Below are 25662 nucleotides of genomic sequence, written 5' to 3'. Positions count from 1 at the left end.
TTTAAAAATCTCTTTTTAATCTCATTTAAAAATTTACATTTTAAATCTAGTAAATATTTTAATGCTGTACATATATTTGTAATGATTTTTGAAAGTCACTTGTGACATTTAAACATTTTTAAAATGTATCTAAATATAAAAAAGCATTTTTATAGCCTAGTAGTAGTAGTAGTAGTAGTAGTAGTAGTAGTAGTAGTCTAATTAATATTAATATATCCACAAAATATTCTATTCATTAGAAAATAAAAATTGGCCAGAATTCTATAATGGTATGTCCCTAGTAGTGAAATTGTTAAATTATATTATTTTGAGATTAAGTAGCTTTAACTTAATTAAATATGGCATGAACAATTCCATTCCATTTTCCATTAATTTCCTCTTTGACGTGGGCTTTATCCAGTTTCTGGATGGATTGCACTTGCATGCACATAATGAAATGGCTCCACCACTGCGTTCACGCACACACACACGTACACACACACAATCTGAGTAAGCTAATGGAGAAGACGTTGAAAGGACAGATCCTCCGGATGCAAGAACGTGTCACCAATGCACTGTCTCAATTCACTTTGTCAATTCTCTCAAATTAGGCTCATTTTGCTCTTTTTCTTGTTTCCTTTCTCCGTATACAATTTCGTACCTATGACCTCAGTGTATATTTTATCAGTTCTTTCCCCTTGTCTTTTCTGTGCTCTCAACTCTTTCCCAAAACACACAAATTTAATTAGGCTGTGTTTACGCAAGCAGATAAAATATTTTTTTTTATATATTTGATCTTTAGGATGGACATTCCTTACTTTACAAGTGATAAAGCCAAATCAGACAGTGTCATCAGTACCCTATATATATACATTGATTGTCATAGTAATGACTTTCGTGTAGCATGAGAGTCATTGTCATCATTAAGGAAAGCAAGGACAGAAATACTTTCTCTAATTGAATACATAGATTAATTTTTTTTTTCTCTGAATTTTTATTTTTTTTTAAACAAGGCTATCCCAGGACGTCACTAAATAAGGCTTTGTTAGATTTAGCTTTGGGGACAGATTCGTCCCAAAAGTATAGTTAGTTAAATCCTCATGCACACGTTGTGGCAGCATTAGAGCAAATTCGCTGAAAACACACTGTTTTACACAAGCTTTGAAAAACTGTCTAATTCAGACATCAGAGACTGCTTTATCTGTACTATTCTCCCAGTCTCCCATTACACACAAATGCATGAAACAAAACGGATTATCTGAATGTGGCGCCCGACACATATGCAAAAGGGCGACACTAAAGAACCTTCAGAAAGCATGTGCTGCATATTGATTAACATTTGATCCTTTCTGCTTTCATCTTCACTGTTCCCTAGGCTCTAATCCAACCCTTCAGACCTGTCTGTCTGCCTGCTTGACCCTCTTACTCTCTTCTCCTCTAGGAGTGAGGACACATAAGGGCCCGGGTGGCACCAGTCCGCCCAGATTGATTACTGGTCCGCCCCGTGTCAGAATATATTAATGGTTTGGAAATAGTAAAACAAAAGCAAAAACAAAGTAACTGCCTTTTGGTGCCTTTTTAAATATCAGCCAATATAATATAATATAATATAATATTCCTTCAGAAACATAAAAAACCCCATAATTATTCCAAACTTTTGACCAGCCCAATCACATGAGGATTTCTGTCACATCTTTTCTCCAAGGAAATCTTGGTATTGTATTTCATGAACAACTACTGTACTTTTTGGGAATAACAGAAAAGAGCACTGAGGAATGCTGGGAAGGATGATAAGGGCAGATGGATGATCTTGGCTCAGGGATGAGAGGAGTGAGCTGATAAATCCAATACTGATGTCAGCAGGAGGGGGGGTTGTGAAAGATGAAGTGAAAGGAGGAGGAATAGGTGGAGGAGGGGAGAGAATTATGTCTGTAAAAACGCTCCGCCAGCACTGGTGGAGGTGCTGGTCTCTCAGCCTCAGGCTGTTAGCAGGGGCTTGGTTGTGATCATCACTGTCATAACTGCCTAAAGACATACTGCTAACTAGTGGCAAAGTCATTCTAGTCTGTCTTCTGTCACATGTGAACAGATTTTTACACTGTGTCCTATCCAAGTGTGACATAAGTGAGTGCTTCCATGTTACCATTCAGTAGTTTGGGGTCAATTAGATTTTCTTTTTTTTTTTTCTTCTTTGCAAGTTGACATTTGCTATTCAGTTATTCTGTTCTTTTCAAATAGAACTGGAATGATCATGTGACCCTGAAGACCAGAGTACACAGGAGTACATAATAACATTATATATATATATATATATATATAAAAGCTCTTGTCATTTTTATTTAGCCACCATTGCTAATTAGGAATTAATGGATTTTTGTAAATCTTAAATGTCTGTTTGTACTAAAAATTTCAAATACTCACTTCTATCTCAAATTCTCATTGGTCTCTAGATCAGAGAATGTTGCAGAAAAAGTCTCAATTCCTGGTTAGATGACAAGCATCATTTTTTATTTATTTAATTTTAAACACCCCTTTGTCTGCGTCCTTGTGACGCACCATCTTCATTTGCAGCGTTATCTGACGTAACATGAGCTGTAGTACGTAAGCGACCTTACAGTGCACTTTCGGTCTTCTGTCTCACTATCTCCCTCTTTCTCTGCTAGGTCATGTTTTATTGGTTTGTCTGCTGAAAGAAGATGCTAGGAATTGTCCCCCTTAACAGTAATAGAATAGTTCTCTGCTGCTCTGCAAGCAGTTTCCACGGCAACAGCTGGGGTGGGGGGTGGCTGTATGAAAGCTGCAGTGCCATAGAAAGTAGTCATATTGTTATGTTTTATATCAGCATCGATAGTGCAGAAACGCACATGAGGTAACCTGTGAAATGAGGCAGCGCAGACATGACACTGCTCTGCATCTGTGAATTCATTGCGTTCCTGATGGATGTTTGTCATCACGATTCACCTGACCCAACACTCAGAGTGAAATGTCTGACACTGTCGGCCGATCTCATTATTATTTCCACCGGTAATAACGATCATTCATCACCCAGTGTGACTTTGATCGCTGCCTCGTAACTAGTGGTGGAGCTGGCAGAGAGGAATTCTGTGACATTTCCGTAATCACTCTATGGCATCTTTTATTATCTAGGAACGTCGTCTCGACTCAACCGCACGGTCCATTTCACCAACATATGAGATTTTCTATCAGTCAACTTCCCTGTTATTGATCCTGTGAAGATTACTCTCAAAAGTCTCAATCAAACGCTTAATTTCAAACCGATTCATCTTCCACGCTTGAACTGGATACGAACGAGTTAATTTATAAACAACAAACAGCATGTCCCACACCAACATTAACAGCACAGCACAGCAGGCTGGTATTTCTTTCCAGTACATTGACATAGTATCTTGTAGTGTATGTGTATGTAATTCTATCCACGGCGCTCTACCTACGGGAGATCAGGGTTGCAGTGGGTTGAGGGGGACGGAGGGGCTATATTTAGCTGACCTGGGTGCCCGTGAACACGGGGTGGTGGACAGGGAGACAGGTGCAGACCTGCCATTATGGAAGAACAGAAAGCCCCCATGGGCACAGAACAGAGCTCTAGTTGACAGAAATAAACCTCTCTCCTTCTGTGTGTGTGTGTGTGTGTGTTTATATATTTATACTGCTGTCAATAAAAAAATTAACTAATCGCATATAACAGTAAAGTTTCTAAATATATTTTTATATTACCATATTCAATATGAAATTGAACATTTAATATTTAAAATAACTTCTAATTTAAAATGAGCTTCTTCAATTTTCTTTATAATTAAGTACTGTATATCTTATTCTGTTGAAGAAGCCACTTCATCCCCAAGAAAGATTTATTTCAAACAGCTTTAATTTTCGCTAACAATTTCTTTGATTTCATAATTGTGCGATTATATTGCCCTAGCTCCACCCCTGTGTTAAATGCATCAAATATTTTTAAGTGTTAAATTGTAACAAATAATTGCCTGTGTTAAAATGCTAATTTAAAAAGAACTAATATGAATGTATTGTGTGTGCGGGGGTGAACCTACAGAGAGCAATAAGGAGGAACTAACTGTTAAGTACAGTAACTGTATAATTTTCCACTTTTGAAAACAATACAACTGTATAGTTTCCCCTCATTTAATATAAATGAATGTGAAAGTGTGTCCGCCTCTGCTCATAGTTAGAATTTGTAGCCTACCAAATCAAACAACCTTTTCTATTTGTTTGTATTCTCCTGGGTCCACTGTGGCCTGGTTGTACAGTGTGCTTACAGAAAAGGACCGATAATAGAAAGAACGAGAGAGGGAGCGTGAGAGAGAGAAAGCTATACATAAAGAACCTGTCCCTCAATTATCAGGACCTCTAAACAAATCCCCATCCCTTTCCCTGGCCCTTCCTATATCCACACACACATACTCGGGCTTTCAGCATTATGGACATTAGCTCGCCTGCGCTTTTGAAAGCTGTGAGTGACACTAACTATAGGCTGTGCCTTTCACTGCAGGTCTGGTTGTTTAAGAGTGGAACAGACAGCTTGTCACCAGGTCGTCATAGTGACAGCGACCTCACCGCCACTAACCGGCGGCCTGCCAGTGTGTGTGTGTGTGTATGACTGACCGCGCAAGAGGCCCACTCTCCGTCTCGGTGCCTGTGTGCCGCGAAAGCAGATATGTTCTGATTACTCTAACACGTTTGGCCTTGTAATAAAGCACATTGCTAAAATCGGCTTTCAGATGCTTTTAAAAGGCGTTTGGAAATGCTGTTTGGATCTCACACACAAAAAAAGGCCACAGTTTTAAATTTGCTGCTTTCGGTTCATAATTCTTCCGTGCATCCCTGCTGTGCTGGCGAAGATCAACGGGTGACTAATGGCACAGTCAAAATACAACCTGCACAACTCTATTAGAGAGCAAATTCATCACGGTTTGTAGCAATAGAACATTTGTTTTTGCTGGTTGAAGGCTGTAGGTGGGGAGTTAAAGGGATAGTTCACCCAAAAATCTAATTCACTCATTCATTAAGTGTTCCGAACTCATGAGACTTTTTCTTTTTTTTTATTTTTATTTTTTTGTGGATCACAGAAGATTGTCTGTGCAGCTTTTTCCATACAGACAAACTAAAGCCTCTGTCAGGTCTCATTCACTCAAATTCAAACCAAAATTGTTGGGCTTCTTTGCCATTTTAACTGGACTTTTAAATAGATGAATGTGAAATGACATTTGAAAGCCAAGGATGATGATTTTCAGCGAAAACCGATTTGACATTCAGCAGTTCTGGCTGCAGAAAGTAAAAAGCCTGTTCATTTTCTCCTTAGGCAAATTGATTTTTAACTTACAACTTCTAAACTTTTAAAGACTGATCTACTATGAGCTCTGAGGTTTTCAAACGGCATTATTTGCTTCTGCTGAAGCCATCAGGCTGCATTTCAGCTTTTGTTTCTGTCTTTTCTCTACATTTTCAATTACTGTATATATTTGTGAATATGGCTGAATATTAAATTTATATATAAATATTTTTCTATACTTGTTTTCTAGACTCTCTAAGAAAATCTGTAAAAAGAAAAATTGCACCCAGTGTACTGTTAATATGAAGGAATTTATGTGTTTGTTTACAGATGTTTTACCTGTATTTTTAATTTTTTGTTTTTGCTATAAAAAATTAATAGGTTGATTTTTAGTTAACGTCCCAAAATTGATTTCTGAGTGTTTTGCAAAGTGCTTTTATTCTGTTTATTATTGTTATTATTCTTCAGTGTTCCATGGAAGTCACCCAGGGTTGTAATGACAAGATTGATAAAATGACTATCCCTTTAATGCAAAAACATATATATTGTCATACTAGTGGTTGATTTTAAAGACCTTCCCCTCCTTACAAAAAATAGTCATGTGCGCAGAGACTTATATTCAATCAAACCTAAACAGGTCCCTCTGGGAAGCCACCATATGAAGCATTGGTGTGTAATTTGAGATTATGAGGTGGACCGGAGGTTTAGCGATTTTTATCAGAGGCTCCATTTCAGCCACGGAGCCAAGGTCAGATTTGCAGCAAGGGGCAGGGAAGAGGGGGAGTGCTGGTGCATGATGGGAAGGGGCCCATTGGGGCCTGTGTGTGCATATGATAGGGGTGAAAAGGAGCTTGAGGCGGAGAAATGAGGAGATTGAAGGCGGAGATTGCACATATCGTGGATGAAGAGAGCGCTATAGGCTAAAGGAGAAAAGAGGAGGTCACCAGCAGAGGAAAGCAGTGAGAGAGGGAAAGTTTGGAAGGGTTATTATCTCAGGATACGATGAGAGATGGGAGAAGTGAGCGTTTGGCATGTAGGCTGGTCGACTAAAGCACAGGCCAATTTAATCTACGATAGATTCTCCTCTGCTCACTTGCAGCAAGATAGAGGAGAGGGATGTCGCACGAGTCAAGAATCCTAGTGAGGGGATAGAAATCATCACAGCTGATTCCTTTTACTTTACACTGCATGATTATGATAAGTGGCTCCTATTTTACAGCCTAAACCTCTGTCAAGCATTACAAATCGTTCAGGATTTGTTTAAAACTCCCAGACTTTTAAGTGATTGGTATGAAAGCCCTTAAATTCCCCTCTGAGACATGAGTATGTACGTTTAGAAAGGAAATCTGAAGTGCACTCAAGTATCGGTACAAACTAGCGTCCCGCTGTGTACAAACTACCTCGAGTGTTGACAAAGAGATACACTGAGGTAATAGAGTTTCAAATCCTTCCTTCTATATTAGAGCGAGACAAGAATGAAAGCAGAGATAAATGCTTATTTGTGAACTTCTCTGTTTTTCTTTTATGCATTTGTAAACCGATATAATTCTGTCTGGTTGTTTCCATAACAATACATGTCTAGTGGCATGTGCAATTATTATTGGTCAGTTATTATTTTTAGATTTTCTAGAAATATGTGTATATTTGTACTGCATTTTAAAGGTTTTAATTTAGTACATTTGTAATTTAACAGTTTTTAATTTTAGTATTTTTTTTTTTTATTGTTGTGTGGATTGTTTTCTATTTCAGTGGTTGCATACAGTATAGCATTTTTGGTTAGAGGCTGGTGTGAGTCTTGGTTTTGCCTACACACACACACACACACACACACACACACATGTCATATTCACATCTTATCTGCGGCACGACTACAGCACTCACACTGCCACGCATCACATATGAACCTAAGAGAGACTCATACCGGCACCTCACATTAATCTGTTCACTCAGAGAAAGACAGAGAGAAAAAAAAAAAGAACAGCCCATTTATCTGCACGTTCCACAGAGTCACCGTCCTCCTCTCCATCTGTCATTTAGAGGTGGAAGGGGTTGCCTTTGAGCATCTCACATGCCTGATACTCGCGGGTGTGTGATACGGAGCTGAACACCATCCCTGATGTTTTATTCCCTTTAATTAGACTCATGCTCTTCCACTACTCCCTCATCGAATGAAAGTTTGAGCAGAGCTTTAGTGCTTTTCCGCCACAGATGCTTTCCAGATGGGTTGTATGAATTGTGGTGAAACTTACTAGCCTTCATTATCATCGTCTTCACGCTCATCATTACTGTTACCATCCTCTTTGTGAGTTTCAACTCCTTATTGAGTCATCCTTATTGAGTAGGAACATTACTAGCATTATAATTAGCAGTCGACAGCTCATGAATATTTAATTAAAGCTGGTTCTCTGAGCCAGTGAGTGGGCCTTGCGTTCAGTGCCTCATTAATTAAACATCAGAGTTTCTGAAACCTTTTGATTAAAGATAAAGAGGAAATATAATGATCAATAGAAAACCCTCTAAAATGAAAGGAAGACCAGTATGGAAGAATTTGCAGGGTAAGAGCGTGGGTTTCACAGCTGATTTTACTGGCACTATGGGAGTTGTTGGGGTCAGAGGTCAGGTGAGTGTCAATCAAAGAGGGTATAAAATACCTGTGAAAGCTATTCCGTTGATCTCAATGGCAGTAACACTCTTTGAATGGCTGGCAGTGGAGAAAGACTAGCTACAACATGTTAATTAGCTTCCTTTTGAGTGCTTTCCTCAGTGTCTATTTTTAAACCTGTCCCCCAAAGGTAATGTCAGTCACGCTAACCCTACTAACTAGCGCTAACTAACTCCGTCAGGCTGAAAAAGGGCCTCCAGATACCTCCCTAAATCCAAGCCACGGTCCTTGACGTTGGGCTTCGCCCTGAGCTATATACGCAGCTCTGTTTGATTCACAAATCCCTGCGACTCGCTGACAGACGGGACAGTATTTACTCCTCTTTGCCTGTGTTTAAACATTCCGGGCACGGTAAGCGCAGAGCTCGTGTTAAACATTAATCAGATTTATTCAAATGCCATTTGTAATTATCATGATCTCTGATTAGACTTGTAAATGATGTCTCTGAGACCAGGATGGAGTTAGACTTCAGGCTTTGGAGTTTGGCTGTGGGTGGGATTATTCTTATGGATTATGGAAAAGACGAGGGGAGAAGAGTGAAAAGGAAGGGTAAGATAAGTACGCTAAGGAGAAGTGTGTGCGTGTAGGTGAAGGGATGAGATAATAGAGGAAGAAAAGCTTTTACCATTAGCCATACACTGCAGAATGTGCCCTCAAGTACCTGATATCCACAGAATAAACAAACCACATTTTCTTGTACTTTACAGTGATTTGCATTGTTACAGAGAATATAAATCCTAGATCTTGGTGTGACAAAAAAGCACAGTAAAGGTGCTATCAGATGCTAATGCGGTGGTACTATGGGACTTTCAGTTAGCATAGTGTTCTATAGTTATTGCCTGGTACCATAAGCTATTTTATAGAATAATGTGATAATGCCATGTAGATTTGGGAGCTGAGAACCATTTCTTTATTTTTGTCTGTTAATGGTAAATACTGTATCATGTACGTGTTTTGTTAAAGACTAATGTGGATTAAACATCAAAGTCAAAGGCTTTTTCCTGTGATATATATATATATATATATATATATATATATATATATATATATATATATATATATATATATATATATATATATATAGATAATGTGTGCTTCTGAATATATGGTCCAAAACTTTGTGATCAGTGCAGTGCAGATCGTTGCATCAGTGTCTGTTATTGAGTTTTCTGGTTCCTTCCTTTCTTGTAAATCAAAAACAGAGCGCAGTCAGTATTGTCTGATTCTCAAAAAAAATTACTTTTAGGAACTGGTTCCTATTTATGAATCGAAAACACAGAGCTCAGTCAGTGTAATCTGATTCACCAAATTAATCATAAATGCAACACAACCATAGTAGTCAGATTCCAGAATAAACTACTCTTTTTTTTTTTTTTTTTTTTTTTTTTTTTTTTTTTTATAAAAAACCACAGGTTATGTGAACTTTTACTTGAGGAGTGTGAGATGCAATAAATAAGAAAGAAACCATATGAGAGAGTAAATAAGGACATAATAGCCATTTTCAGAATTATGTCACCATTTTGGCAATGCCATTGTATTTTATTTAGGCTATATTTCTTTTTCAGAAGTACTCGGAGGAATTTGTTTTAAGTTCTCATTTATCATATCATAGTTTTTTTTTTTTCTAAAGGGAACCATACAGTCTGTGAATTCTTGATTTTTCCATTAAACAGTGTTCTATCATCTCTCTGCCCTCATCATTTTAGACACTGACATAAGGCCTGATTGCAATCATAAGGCCAAATCATCCCACACAGCCTTCATTAGTGTGAACCTTTTCACAGAGCCAGGAATCTCCTTACACTGCTTTTTTCCCCACTCTGCTGTGGCTGGTCTTCATCTCTTATATCATCTCAACAGTGTTGCTGAGGAGGATGGTGTGAGAAAGTGTTGAGTCAGGACAAATGATTTGTCATATTTAGCAGCAGAGATGGAGAGGCTGGCACTCTGTAAAGAATGTGGAGAGCCTTATGAATCTCTGGGGTTTCCAGCTGAGCTGATCAGGGGCTGACAAGGTTTCCTATGACTGAGTCCCAGTTTTTCCGAGCATCTGAGGAGCAATAAATGAGGAGAAACATTAAAGAAGTTACGGAGAGAGCTGGTTTCTGTGAGTAAGCACTGAAGAGGAATGACTACTGACAGCTTTCAGATCTCACCAAGGGCGTAGTTTTAGGTTTGAAAGTTGAGACGGTCATATTGCAGAGATACTTTACACTTATACAAGGGTTGAATTGTTTATTTTAATTTCTTACTCCTTTTTTTATTTGAAGAATATTTATGATTGCATAATTTTTATTCATATTTTTATGCCTAGAAGTCCTGACATTTGGTTGGAAAGGCTATGTGTACATTTGCATATACTGTAACAAACTCAAATTTAAATCCGTCATTTTAATTTGAATGAAAAGCTAATAAATAAAATTATTAAAGTTTTTGCGTTTTGCATTTTAGTTGTTTAAACCATAAATCATAAAGCCATAAAGCAAATGTATCAGATTATATAAAAAATATATTAAAAAATATATATAGGAGTAAGAAAAGTTTCATATATCATAAGTGTGTATATTTATGTATGTTTATGTATATTTATGTGTGTATGTATCCTATCCTGTCTAGAACAAACGGAAAACAAACACTTGATGCTGGCTCATCCTAATTAGCATATTTAGAAGCTGTGTACTTGCGTCTCCTGCCTCAATGATAACTCTCATCCAGCTAGACTTATGTTTTCATCAATGAGCCAGCAGTAAATGGCACAATTAACTGTAATGCATGTGAAGAAGCAAAGCCTATTTGTGATTCTGAGCATCTTTTATATGAGTCTAGACTAAAGTATATTTAGCCCCACGTGATTAAACCTCAGAGACCTCACAAAACTGGATCATCTTGATGGGTTCGTGATGTTTGCTTGCTTTGGCTCAGATGGTGGCAAATTGAGTCAGTGTGTTTTGGAACAGACTGGAGGGTTATTGTTCATTGTCTTCTACAAGATTCAGCAGGAAAATCTTGTGTCGTAAATACACTGATAAGAATGGTGGGGGATCTCCTGTTGCCATAGCACCCAGTAGCAGTGTGGATGCCTTAAGCTTGACGCAAAGACAGAGAGAGATGGGGAAAAACTCAGTTTCACAGTAAGTTACGCAGTTAGTGCATATGCTGCCTTGGCTCTGTCAACAAAGGCCGTGATTCTGAATGAGGGAGTCATGCACAGGTCATGACTTGGAGTGTCAATCCTTAAAGTTTCAAACAATATGATTTTACCAGGTAGGACCGGTTCAACAACCTTGTGGGTCCTGCAAGATGCCAATCAGATTTTATGGTTCAAGATCTGGATTTGTGGTTTGAGCAGAGTTTTCATCAACATAATGTTTTCTTCTGATTACAGGAAAGGGTAATGGATACAATTTAAGGTTTGGCCAATCTTACAGGGCCATCAAAGTGTGTCGATCCAGGAACATTTCCAACTCTGCTAAATCATGTTGAAGACCCTGTGAAATCAAAATTCTTTGTTGATTTATTTATTTATTTGTGGCTTTTAGTTGAATTTTGTTAATGGTGAGACCATCTAAGTACTAGTGTACTCTTAAATGTTGACTACATTTACAATTAGCCCATATATGCATTACAAATTGCACTACGATACCATCTCTTGTTTTTGAAAGGCCTTTCATAACACATTTCCTCTGAAAACAATGTCACAATTACAGTAATATAGAAATATTAAATTATCATAAATGACATTATATATTTAGATTAATAAATTAAAATATTTACAAAAAATAATTTTATTTAAAATTAGAAACCGTGGTCCCTTCTACTAACTATTTTTTTGCTATTAAAAACAGAAAAATATGTCCCATCCCATCAAGTCAATAGGAAATATGTCAACACAAGAAAAATTTAAAGGGGTCTTCATGCTGTCAGTTTTATAACACTACCACTATCCAGGCCATGTGGATTAATTTGACTAATTTGACTGATTATTTAAAAAAATACAAACTATGCTTCCATTAGCCATAAAACAAAGGCCATTACCTTGCAACCTTTTCTTTACTTCTTTTCGTGTTTGTACAGAGAGCAAGAGGGAAAGATATACTTGAGGCTAATGAAGGTTTGGAGAAGTCTGTCCTTATCTTGTCGTGAGCAAAATTGTTTCTATGTGAGATTAGAAGAGAGAGGCAGCATTACAACCCAGTGTCCAGTCCATCAAGCCCTCTATTTATCTTTCGTGTTCCCCATTCTCTGCTTTTTATCTCCCTGTCGTCTTATTCTACCTCCAAAAATTCATTTATGACCTCCTCAACTCTTTCTCTCTCTAAAGGGTGCTGCATCTTCCTCTACTGTTAATGCTGTCTGGGTTTGAAAAGAGTCCATTATTTGCTCCCTGTAGTCCACGGCGGAGGCCCACAGATAGCGGGCAATTGAGTAACAGCGTTCTTAAACCCCACACAAACACAGCCGGATCTGCATTGCTCTGGCTCTGCCAATTACCAGAGTACGTTTCAGAGAGAACGACATGAAGTATAAACAGTATAAACCCTCCCCCTCATCGATTAATTTTTTTGTGGCTATGGTTGGGTTTTCTTTTTAGCCCCTGGCCACAGGGCGGTACCTCTCCAAAATGTCAATATAAACGCGTGTGAGCTTGTTTGATCGATTGTGCTTACTAGGCCTTGCACAAAGCTTCAGGTTTAATTGGCTTGAATGTGAAACATGCCTTCCTTCGCCATTTAAACCGGTGTCGCCAGGGCTGTTTTTAAGGAAGACAACCATAAAATGCTTTCAGTTGCTCTGTACCTGTGTTTATCGAGCGATTTGAGTGTTTGTTATTGTTTCTGACACTTGGATGAGTGCAGTCCCATTTGCGTGTTCCAAACATAACACATTCTTACAAAACAGTGCTGTGACAGTTTAGGGTGGAAATCATTAGGAATTTAAAGGCTCTATTAGATTTTGATTCTGTGACTTTTAGTGATTTTGAAGAACAAACACCGACGGTAAAGCAGTTCCATTTCCAAATCATAATAAAATTCAGTTCTTCCGTTTGACTAAACTGGTTTTCCTGTAGTAGAAATTAGCTTGTTCATTAATCACAGTATACTGGTAGCTGTGTTTTGTGCTGTAGGTTTGGAAGTGGATCCATCCATTCATCAGTGATGATAGAGTGAATCCAATGTGCCTTTTTAAACAGCATGTAATTCAATACTATTCAATACCCCCGAGTGAGTTCCCACACACATTGATGACACATACTGTATCCCTTTACAGTAAAACACACGTCGACTTCATCATATAAGGGTAGGAAACTACCTAATGTGGCTTTACCAGCATTTTCTGAGGAAGTCTGCTGCGTCCAGCCCACCTCCCCTTCCCTTCCATACCTCTCTCCGAGCATATCATGTTGGACACGCTTGACTTGACACATAAGGATGTTATGTTTCCCTTCAGTGACCTCACACTCTTCAAGGCTATTGACAACGTTTTTTCCACAATGTTCTTGAGCAAGACCACAAAAGAGCCATTCGGGGGGAATGCAAGCCGTGACACGCTTCGAGGTAAAAGGCTTTATTGATTGTAAACCATTCTCATACAAGTGGAGCACATGAACTAAAGCAGGGCCCACATTACGCAGGGTTCAACGTGGATGCTCAAGGCCGACGCATGAATGATGGAGGAACAAAACCGTCTCACAATTTAAACAAAAAAAAAAAACCCTCACTTTCTGCTCTGCTTTTCAAAAGCTGTCTGAGATTTTATGGGTTTGTGGAGCGATTCAGCTGGGAGCAAGTAAACACCAGATATTGTGAAGCAAAAGAAAAGGTCATCAGGGTCAAGGCTACATCTCTCTCCATTTCAGACTGCATTCGATAGCGTATTTATCTGTGTGCTGCATTTCAGGTCTCCAGACGTGCACACACATCCATGTCATCGCCTATAGGGCTTTTAATGGGCTAGAGGCTTTCATTCTTTCAGCATAATGGTTTCACACTCTGTTAATCCCTCTCTTCTCTTTTTCTTTGCCCATTCTCTCCTTCTTTGTCCTTCTGCACTTTATATTTTCATGAAAGCAGGAAGCTTTCACCCGTGTTTGCTTGCCACCCTGTGTTGTTTTTGTCTTGCCATCATTTTTGTAGTCTTATGTCCCTTCTACTCTCTTTTTCTGCTTCTTTTGGTCAGAGTGTGTTATTTTTCTCTCCCTGAATGGCTTTGGTTGCTACATCAGTCTCTGCCTCTGTTATGACTAAATCTGTCCCTCGTTTCTCATCTCCTTAGCAACGGACTCAGTAAACATCAAACCTTATTCCATCCATCTTTCCTTGTTTTTATTTGTAGCCCCCCACCCATCGGATGGATCTGATTCAAAAAGAAAAGCCGTTACGAATCAATCCAAAACAACACACAAACGTGCACTCTCAAAGTGCTTATACACATGACCCTTCACATTTGATATGCTTTCAGGATGCTGCACGCACACCCTCCTCAGAAATCCCTCTCTACAGTGTTTCCATAAACAGAGCGCTGCACAGACAGGCTGTCTGAGGTCTGATAAGGAGTCGTGAGAGAGGACACTGATGGGGAGTGAAAGAGAGGAGGAAGTTTTCCTATGTTCAGCTAAAACGACAATGTGCAACCTCCACCCTGTCATAAATAAGCCATGATGAGAAAGCGATGTAGAGGCGTTTGCAATGACTGCATATCCTGCTCAAAGACCAGCATGATTTTTTTCTGGTTAAATGGCATTTTTTTGGGTGCTGATTAGATAAATTTACCTGAAATTTATAATTTTATGATTTACTCACCCTTATGTCATTCCAAAGATGATTCAGATCAATTGTACTAGTCTGTATGGCTGAAGTGAATGGGTGTCTGGAACTTTTATTTGTTGATGATTATATTTAATTGTACATGCTTATTCAACTTACATTTTATATTAGATTAAATTTGCTTTTATGTATTGCTAACAGTTTTTTTTTTATTATTATTATTTAACAGCACTAACCTTTTTAGTGAGATGTGTCATATGTAAGCTTTAGCAAATCTCAAAATTAATATTTTGTAACAATGTGGTGGCTAAATTCACATCACTGGTTCTGGTGAGTGTTGTTATTGTTAACTTAATTTTAGGTACATAAAATAATGCTAAGTTTGAATAAATATTATAAATATTAGATGGAAAAACTTAAACCATGAATTAGAAATGTCCTGACTCCAAATAATCCCAAACCATTGATTGCTCTATCTCTCTCTTCTCTCCACCTGTAGCTGGTGTGTGGTGAGTGCACTGGCACCGTGGTCCTGTGGATGTTGTCACATCATCCAAAATTTGTGCAAATAAAAAAAAAGTGCTGAATTACTGCAACTAAAATAAAAATCTGATTCAAAATGTAATGTTAAATATTATAATAGTATATAAGTAATACCAAATTAACACTGATTTTCATTTTCTCTTTTTTTTCTTTGCAAATTAAGTATATTATAGAATAATATATACTGTTATATATAATCCCTAATTAAATTTCTGTTGCTCATAGAAAGCATGACTTCAGAAGACTTCACAATGCCATAGTAGAACCTTTTTCATAAAGGTTTTTGTTGCAAATGAAGATACTTCAGGTTATAAAATTGTAATAACGAGATGGTTGTTTAAAAGACCCATCATTTTCTTAAAAAAAACTTTGACTCATTGGTTCCTCTGTTTTTGAAACAAGAAGGCCTCAGTCCCCATTTATTGCAAATGCACAGACCAATATATGTTTGTTTGTTTTTTTATTTTATTTTTTATTTTGTGTTTCAGGTGAGTCATAGAGGTTTGGAACAGCATGAGGGTGAGTAAACAATGACAGGGTGACAATGATTTTTAAGAAGCCTGCTGGAAACATCAGCATAGCCCAGAAAAGCATCCAGGCACAGCATATGCTAGTCTTTTCAGCAGGGTATGGATGCAAAATAGCAGAGAAAGCTAACCTGATATATGAGGAAATAAGACAAGAGGAAGGAAAGTAAGAGACGAGAGAGATGTATAGTTGGACTGGTTGGTAATGCTCCGTTTTGATTATTATGCCTGTCAGCCCGGGTAAGGAATCGGACCCCTCTCTCTCTCTTCTCAGCCCCATGCTTGGAGTGCAGCCTGCAACATGCAGATATTCACAACATGTGTACGCGCAACTCTGTGTGTGCCACCACCTTGTATACTCAATAATTAGCGGGCTCAGAATGGGTTTGATTGGCATGCGTTGTGAATGTTTTCCCTGCTATGCCATGTATCGTCATGCACTGGCGGAGAACTGACTTAAATTCCTCCTGAAAACGAGAGATCAGCATCCTCCCCCCACAAACCTATGCACATGCAAACACCTGTATGGCTCTTTGGATTGGGTGGGAAATTTATCTCAGTAAATTGGGTGAGCAGGTGGCTTATTTTGTGGAGAGAATTTGGGCAATGGGGGAGACTAGAGGGAAGGAGGAGAGAGAGGGGGAAGGAGGGGGGTACAGACAAACAAGCCGCGAGGGAGAGAGAGAAAGAGAGAGAGAGAGGAAGAGCAGATGGACGAATGATGAACTGAATAAATATGTGTCCACAGATCGGTGTGTTGGCTGTAAAGACTGCCTGAAGCAGCGCTAGCATTGAGAAACGGAGAGATATGAGCTCTCCCATACTCATCAATATGCTGCATCTGGAATTTAAACTAGCTCTTTGCACACTAACTCACTCACTGACTGCTGCTTTATGAGTGAATCTGACGGAGAAGCGTCCGTGTCATATTTCACCCCCAAATTAGAAGAAAAAAGAAACAATGTTTTGCGTAATAAAAATAAAGCCACTTTTCAGGACCATAACAATGTTTTGGATTGTGATGTTATTTTCATGCACATGAGCACAATTTCTTCCAAATTCATATTGCTGTAATGCGCAAATAATGAAAATCAGCATGTCTAGATGCAGTGACTGCGTACAGAATACTTTATGCGCTGGATTTGATGGATAACGTTTTAGTTGTTGATGAAGATGATTACTCATTCCTAGTCATTTAGACATTGTCCCTTTGGTCTATGGAACTAATTTCTTGGTATCCAGCATTTGAAAGGAGTTGTTCACCATATTTGAAAACAGTGAGTTTTCAAATATGGTAGCTTCTCAGATCCTATGGCATTATGGGATGGAAAATTACTCTCTTTACAAATGCAGTGGCTCATCCAGAGTGTTTCTTGAAATCTGCACATATGCGTAGTGGGGAATTATGCATGGACGTGATTTGTCAAAATTCAATTCAGTTAAATACAGAGGCTACTACAGTACTTAGTAGTGATTTTACTATTTAAATAAAATGTTTTTGCGTTGTAGCTAGGTTTTATATGAAAGACGTTAAAATGTACAAAACTGTCATAAAAACATTTAAAAACTAATTTCTGTTGGAAGAATGAACAAGTTTCTTTTCTTTTTTTAAATGTGTGTAATTTTGAGGGGAATATGAACCAGATGTTTCCAATTTTAGTGAGCTTACTTTACATCTAGAGCATGTAATGTATTAGTGTAGTAAAGTTAACGAGAGGCAACAAACTGAAACTTAATTCCCAGAGGAGTGATATTTATAAGATGCTCTGCTGAACCATATGCTATGAGGGGGGGTGTTTATTGTTTTTCTATGTATTTTGATTCGTGTGAGCTCAGTAGTGTCGCTCTACTGCAGCATGCATCATCCCTAAAGACGTTAATTTTGCATGACGAGCGTGACACACATACACTCGTGCACACGTCTGCCTATCTCTCTCCTTCTCTGTTCCCATTCCTCCTAGTAATCTTCTCCCCTCTTTCATCCCCGTTTCTCCTCCTCTTCCTCCTTCAAAAAAAGAATAATAAATAAAAAATAAAACCCTGACAGCTTGTGATGCGCACGATTGAGATATTAGGATTCTGCGGGGTATTTTTGTTAGGTAATTCACAGCCCCGTGGGAGTCTCAGGCAAGTAAAGCTTGTCAACCCGGGAACTTTGTGATCCTTGCAAGTCGTCTTAGTCATTAGCCTGAACTTTTTCATTTTATTTACGACTGTGCAGTGGATTATCGCCTCGATGTTTTTGCTTGGCCTGTTTTTACAGCATTGGATATGATGGATGGGATAGCTTTAATCTTTCAGCAGTCTTTTTTCCTTCTTTTAACGACGTAGAGTTGTTTCCATTTCGTTCGTTATGTTCATGATTTACAGAGCATGAAGCCTTCAGCCGGGTGAGAGGTCGACCTTGCCACAGTCTGCTGTACTGTGTCTGATGTGTTTATGATGATGTTTGGCCATTAAAAGCTCTTTTATTACTGCCATCGAGGTGAATTAAAACACAGGACTTTTGCCCATTGCCTCCCTATTTTCAGTACCTACACTGATCCTCTAATAAATCACAATCCTTCATAAGATATTTAGCTGCAACATACAGTACAACAGTTACCAGGTTTCCAGGTTCTTGCATCGCTTTCATTTTCAATTTTTATTGTGAGTTTTAGTTTTCATTTTTAAGTTTTAAGAGCATTAAGATTTTTTTTTTTTTAGATAGCAAAGATGCATTAAATTGTTCAAAAGTCACAGTGAATGCATCTGTAATTTTAATAAATATTTTTTGATGAACTTTGCAAATAAATATAAATAAAAGAAATGTATTCTGAGCACTGAATAAGCATATTAAATTGCTTTTTTAAAGGAACGTGATGTTGAAGGCTGGACTAATAGATGTTGGAAATTCAGTGTTGCCGCCACAGGAATAAATTACAATTTAAAAAAATAGACCTATCGAAAGCGGTTATTTTATATTGTAAAACAATTTCACAATATTGCCGAGTTTACTGTATTTTTAATCAAATAAATGCAACCTCAGTGAATGTAAGAGACGACTTCTCCAAAACTGGTATGGCATGACTCCTTTGGGGTATCGAGAACAAATGCAGGGTCAACCACAGCAGTATGCTTTTGTTTTGCATCAAATGTTAGTACTGATTAACCAACAGTCTGTATAAGTGAATAGAGCTCAGATGAAACCTGTGGTTTTAATGGTGAAAGACGATTCCACCGTCTTGGAATGGGGCCTGACCTAGAGAAAAGCCAATTTCCCCAGCTGTTAGCTTAGGCACAGTTTGTTCATTTAGCTCTTGAATATTTTCGCCAAAGCTGTTAAGCAGCATCTGTCTACAGTTCTCGCTGTTTCCCGATGTTTGTGTATGCGTGTGTGTGTGCAACAGTGTTTCATCCCGTTTTTGTAGATAGGTGTATTTGTCTGTGTGTTTTTCATGTCCGCAGTGAGTGAAAAATAGCTCAGGGTGTCTCTGCATGAGAGACGCTGCTCTGCTGGTTCAACCTGACGCCACACTCCATCAATTCAGAATCAGGATTACTTCTCCATGGGAAAAAATGTGCGTGTCTCTTTTCCCTGTAAGGAGTTATGGAATGATGCTGTGTATCCTTATAATGCAACACAAATACTTAGACGTGAATAGACCATTAAGTAGATCTTTAATTTCATGTGTCGTTCATTATGCAAAAATCAAGCAGGAGTCACCAGGCTGCTTTAAACTGCCCTGATGAATGGCTTCAGGGCTTTAACTGTGTCTGGAAAACAACCTATTAAAACGGTTGTGGCAGAACAGGAGAGTGAATTGGACGTCATGCTATCCAGAAACAGAGGGCAGTAAATACTGAATGGCAGTCCAGACCGTTGCTGCCTGTCTCTGATATGGTTTTTGGCTGGCTTGGCCCTTTCCCCCTGGGGTCAGAGATGGAGGTTAACCGTCTCAGGTCACCGGAGCAGTATTTTAGGTTATGTTCAGGAAAGAAATCAGCCTCCTCTTGGCTCTGGGTTCTGCCGGTTCCACTGCTTTGAAAGCATTCCAGACATTTTTGGCCTCTTTCTACATATTCAACTTTCAATACTACATCCAAATAGCTTTCCCCTTTATGCTGTTATTCTCTGCTGTGCATTGCCACTTTCTTTTTTTTAAGGCATAGGTTACCCAAAATAAAATTTTTTTACATTTTTTTTTTAAGAAACCTTAAAAGTGGGGATGTACTGAATGTTTGAAAGTGTTGAATGAATAAATTATACCAAACAATAATGTATAGGCACATGAGCTAGTGCAGCAAACATGTCAGCGGTGTAAAGGCATTTAAAAGTGTCCAAGAAAGACACTACAATCATTGCAAGCACCAAGAGCGAGAAATCTCATGTCTCCGATGAGAAGAGGAAGGGTGGCTGTTGATGACTGAATTCATGAAATGGCCCCAAACGATTAATAAAAGATTGTTTTCTAATACACACACACAAGTTGCATATAGCCTGTTCAAACAGTGCTGCACAAACTTGCAGTATATCTGCTTGTTAGCCAGGGTTCAAATCTGCGCTAAAACAGTTAGCTGCTCAGTAACATTTTGATGCATTTTAATAAAATAAGAAAAATAAGGCAATAATAACGATGAAAAAATTATAATTACAGAAGCTATATTAATACATGTATTATAACACTCACACACAGTGTTCAAATTGGGATCTGCAATATTTTCTAATGTTTTGAAAGACTTCTCTTCTGCTCAGCAAGGCTGCATTTATTTGGACAGAAAAAAATAAATGCCTTATTCAAGAAGGGGATCTCAAAAATTGACATTTTTTTAACTTTATTTTTTAAATAATTTTTAAATTTTTGTTTTTTTAAACTTTTATTTTTTTTTATTTATTTTAAACTTTATTATGTGTTTCTTTTCTTTTGAATTTTCATTTGGTGCATCCCTACTTAAAAGATGTAGTTCATTTATTAACAGTCATGGTCTTTTCTGTTTTTGAACACAACAAAAACAAGGTATTTTGAAAGTTTTTTTCATCAAAGTATTTTTGAAAGTCAGTGAGGTCCAAAACAACCTTGGACTTGACTTTTATTTGCACTTACGGACTTTCATTGTTTGAGCAAAAACAATTGAAACGCAGTTTGAAATGTCTACTTTTATGTTCCACAGAACAAATTCATACAAGTTGGGAATGACATGAGTGAGCTGATGACTAAATTTTTACTTTTGTATAAAATATATCTTTAAGATTTCTCTTCTATATATTTATATATAATAATTTAAAAATAAAAATTCTTTCTATGCATTTGTTATTATTATTTTATATAAAATCCATTGTAGCACCATTGTGAAATGTGCTATATAAGCATGACTGCATTGTCTTTGGAAAAACAAGTTGTCATTCACAAGTTCACGTAATAATTTGTGATAAACTGCTTGCAGAATGCTACAAAAATGGCTGATTATTATAGAAAACAATGCTGAGGTTCCAAAAAATTGATGTTGCCTTAGTCAACATGGTTTACATCCAGGAGCCTTTAAGGCAAATTTGATAATATGAGGTCACAGTGTGGGATTCATGAGAGGGCAAGGCCAGGCCACAAAGCATTTTCCCATAGCAAATGTTCTGTTGCTGCTACATGCAACAGGATGAGCTCTCTGTAGGGGCCTTATGTAAGTGAATCGATCTATGATATGCTGTAGCTGTGCCAAGACATTCTTTACCTTCAGATTCACAAATGAGAAGAGCATGTCAGATAACGGTTTAATTTCTGTTCCCTGCGATCATTCGGGGCTGATAACGCATGCGTTAATTCATGCCTTTATTACTAATCACTTCTCTCATTAATGCCATTCTCTACTCTCATTATCAGTTTTTTTTTTTTTTTTTTTTTATCTGGGACACACATAAATGAATTTTGCTCTCAAATCCTTAGATGATTTATCGTGTTCAAATCCCTCAGGGGTCTGTAATGAAATCAGTGCTTTTCCTCCTATACCCAAAATACATATCATCTGAACATTTGAGCTTTTTAAAGGCAGAGAATGGGTATCATAATAACCTTATTCATACACAAAGCATTTGAATTTCCACCAGGTTTAACGTCCTTGAAATTCCAAGTATGCAGCTTGACATTAGCATGGGGGCGGCTCTCCAGATACTCATTCTGCTCATGATCTCCAGCTTGGAGTTGCCACTTCCTTTTGTTTTTGTTCTCTGGTCTCAATTGGCCAATCATTCCTGAGACTATTGGCAGTAGATCAGAGTTCATTAAGCTGCCTACGCTACCAAGCTATTATTGATTAGTTAAGTGATTTGTTATCTTAAGTAACAGCTTCTCAATGGTCGGTCAGAGATACTGCCATCCCGTCCATACTCCTCTCATGGTATCTTAATGACCTCATTCAGATAATTACCTTCTCAAGCGTTCGTAATTACATTGACAGTGGAAACTCTATAGAGGCATGTGAATCCTATTGTTCTTGAGTTTTGGTTAAGCTAAATATTAATTAAAAGTATTAAAATCTGTAGTTACTAAAAATTGTTATTGTTGTTAAATTACTAAAGCGTTGTCAGTGTAGTCTGATTCCTGAGCAAATGACTCTGTGAATTGATTCTTTTTAATAAATAAAACTTACACAACACTCATACAGTATCGTTGAAGAAAGTTCTACCGGTGTATTATGAATCCTTGAATAAGTAACTTAGTGTCATCATATGATATCTGCGAAATTGTACATTTTTTGCTTTAGTGTAGTAATGTATAGATCTAACTGTCAGAATTCACCTTTAAACCAAGTAGAATCTGTTGAACAGTGTAGTGAATTCATGCAACCAGTTTGAACCCTTTGCAATATATTTCACACTCTTGTCAAATTCCCAGTTGCATGGTGTCCTAATAAGTGCAACTTTACATTTTCCAGTTATTATATCCAGTTTATTTTCTTTAAACAAGATAAAAGCTCTTGTCAGCCCAACAATATTACCCCAAATGTTGCCCCAAGTAGTCAAACACAGTTGTCTGAACAAAGAATTACATAATGTTAAGGCTTCATGAGTTCTTATTATTGTTAGTTATTTGTTGCACTGTGATGTAAAGGGATCATCTTTTTAACATTTGATCAATATCACCATTCTTGAGGTTAGTTGTGTAGTGTAGTCCTCAAAACTAAAACATTCAACCACTTATGACCATTTTCTGGATATCTAAGTCTTGCAAGTTGCCCTGCAAATAAAAACAGTGTTGTCTACTTATAAGACCAACTTATCCATTACTGTCTGTAATTTGTAAGCGATCATCCTCCAAGAAACAGAACAAAAAATAAATCACATCAACATTTGTTTTTTACAGTGCATTAAAATGACTGGATTTCCTCCACAAATATTCCTTAAGAGAGATCTGAACCAGAATTAAGAACATTTCCATCTCTAATGGTAAAGAATTAGCTTATTTATTAGGACAACATTAAATATTAGCATGGTATCAGTGGACCAATCATGTTACCTGAATTGACATTTGCAATAATTAAAAGTAGAATGGTGTGTGTTATATCCAAGCTTGTATTTACTTCACCCCCTCTGCATCTGTTTAGCTTGCTGTCCCCTGAAACTCTATAGCTCAGAGTTTCTAATTATGCTAATTAAATGCGTGAGGCCTGGCGCATACTCGTAAATGATTAATTGTAGCAAGACAATAGAATCACTGATACCAACTAATGGAACGTCTTCTAGTTTAAGCTATCCTGTTCCGTCTGCCTTCATTCCCCATTTGGCCTCTTTTCATTTTGTCTCTTTTTCTTCTTCATGTAAGCCTATTGTTGGGCATAATTTGGTGCATTGGGTATTGAACTATTAGCGTGTGGGGCGGCCTTGTTCAGACTTCAATAGCAGGAATTCTAGAAATGTCCTGGAAAGATAGTTAGCCCTGATAAAACGTCAGAAGTCATTTCACTATAGAAATAGACTCACAATGGATGTAGTTGTGTGTGTACATGCACATGTGTGCGTTTTAGACAGCAAGGCCACACTCTGACAAATGAGAGCTGGCTGCTTTGCATTGTGTAACTCAATTGGCGCTTAGCCACAGGAAAATGAGAAGGGTTTTTTTTTTTTGAATAAAGAAATTGAGGCTGCTGGATTTTAATACATGTATGTGTCGTCTTAACGCTGTGGTGTTGAAAAGCTCAACTGACGCTGATTTGTTTATGTTTGCACTGCGACTGTAACTAACAGCATTTCCACTAAAGTTTCAAAGCAAATGTTCTCAGCTTGTTAACACTCAAGCAGAGAGCTGAGTACTACTCATTCATATATTGAGTTTCATGCTATTGAAACCACTGACCACTGTGGAAAATATATCAGAAACGCATGACAACTGGCCTTATAATTTCCCAGCTTTTTCACTCGTTCCTTTGTACAAATACAACAGTTCATTGTACAGTTCATTTAAAAGGTATGAAAAGCATGCTGTGCCTTTTCATAAATTCTGGCTTTCCATTATTGACCCTTATGTTCCGTTAAGAATGGCTTTCTTTTTTGTAGTTCAGTTTTCTTAATCAAAACCCAGTATAAGTATTATTGAAGTTTTAAAGGGTTCACCCAAAGTAAAAATACTCTTGTTATTTGCTGAACCTCAATCTTACATGTAGTTATTTCTACCGCAGAACACAAAACAAGATTTATTTTTGCAAGTTGATGCCAGTGTTGTATTGGACCCCACTGACTTTCCTTGTATGGACAAAACAGTGTAAACATTCTTAAAAATATATTCTCATTGTGTTTCACTGAAGAAGGAATGTCAGTTTGGAACAACACAATTTTTTTAAAACTGAAAACTGAAGTGTTTATTGACTTGATACACCATTTTAATTGAATTTTGCAGTATCTCAAACCAGTAAAAGATACATGCAATCATACGTGTATCATCTGTCCATTGAAATCTCTTTTTCAGACAGTACCATTACATTAGACTATTACAGACAATACTATTGTGACAGTTCACCAGGGCTTCTCTGTGCCTCTCTGAAGTGCAGAGGTAATTTTCCACATAGATTGCATTGCACTTTAATTTGAGTGACATTTGTGTTTCCATCACATCTTCTACCTTTCTGCCATCTTTTCTTTTTTTCAAGAGGGCAAGAGTTCTGAAAAACACAATATCTGTCTATTTCAGGCATTCAATTTAAAAATCCATCTCTACCTGCAGTAACTTTCTCAAGTACACAAATATGCAGCCGCACTCAAGATAAATGCAAAATAAATAAAAAACACTTGGTCACAGTACCTACATTAGGTAGTTATTTAAGGGGATAGTTCACCCAAAATGAAAATTCTGTCAGTTAATTACTCACCATTACGTAGTTCCAAACCCATAAGACCTTCATTCATCTTCAGAACACAAGTCAATAGGTTGTAATCTGAGAGCTTTCAGAGCCAGACAGCAACACAACAACCACGTTTAAGGCACAGAAAGGTAATAAGTGCATTGTTAAAATAGTCCATGTGACATCCATGGTTCAACCATAATTTTGTGAAACTATGAGAATGCTTTTTGTGTGTAAGGATAACAAAAACCTACTACTTTATTTAAAAATGCATCTCTGGTCTTACTGTGTGCTACAGTGCAGTTAATCAATGCTATATGCACATTATTTCTACTTAAAACAGTAGAATTCCTGGTGAAAAAACAAATTACCCATGATTCCCCAAAAATATCTACACCAATCAGAGAATTACAAGCACATGCCCACCCCCTCTCATGAAGCACTTTAAATGGCATAATAGTCAATATATAGTGTTATATAGGCCTATATAATATGTACTGAACATCCTTGAATAGTTTTGTGGGGGTTTTTTATCAGATTTATTATTCTCTACTTCTGCATTTTAATAAAGCTGTC

The 25662-nt window shown here is 37.5% G+C and overlaps 1 protein-coding gene across 5 annotated transcripts in view; it reads left to right on the top strand.

Moving 5' to 3' along the window:
- Positions 1 to 25662, top strand: part of sema6bb (sema domain, transmembrane domain (TM), and cytoplasmic domain, (semaphorin) 6Bb) — a 112179-nt gene that overhangs the window by 28220 nt on the left and 58297 nt on the right. The window contains exon 3 of one of the 5 annotated variants that reach the window (XM_043246890.1): positions 15742 to 15772. The exons of the other annotated variants lie outside the window; for them this stretch is intronic. Within the exon in view, the coding sequence (XP_043102825.1) occupies positions 15767 to 15772 (6 nt within the window). The 5' untranslated portion in view covers positions 15742 to 15766. The remainder of the gene's footprint in view (positions 1 to 15741; positions 15773 to 25662) is intronic. 5 annotated transcript variants of the gene reach the window in all.

Source organism: Puntigrus tetrazona, chromosome 8, assembly GCF_018831695.1.
Source record: "Puntigrus tetrazona isolate hp1 chromosome 8, ASM1883169v1, whole genome shotgun sequence".
In the NCBI taxonomy this organism is placed as follows: Eukaryota; Metazoa; Chordata; class Actinopteri; order Cypriniformes; family Cyprinidae; genus Puntigrus; species Puntigrus tetrazona.
This window is presented reverse-complemented; position numbering and strand designations above follow the sequence as displayed.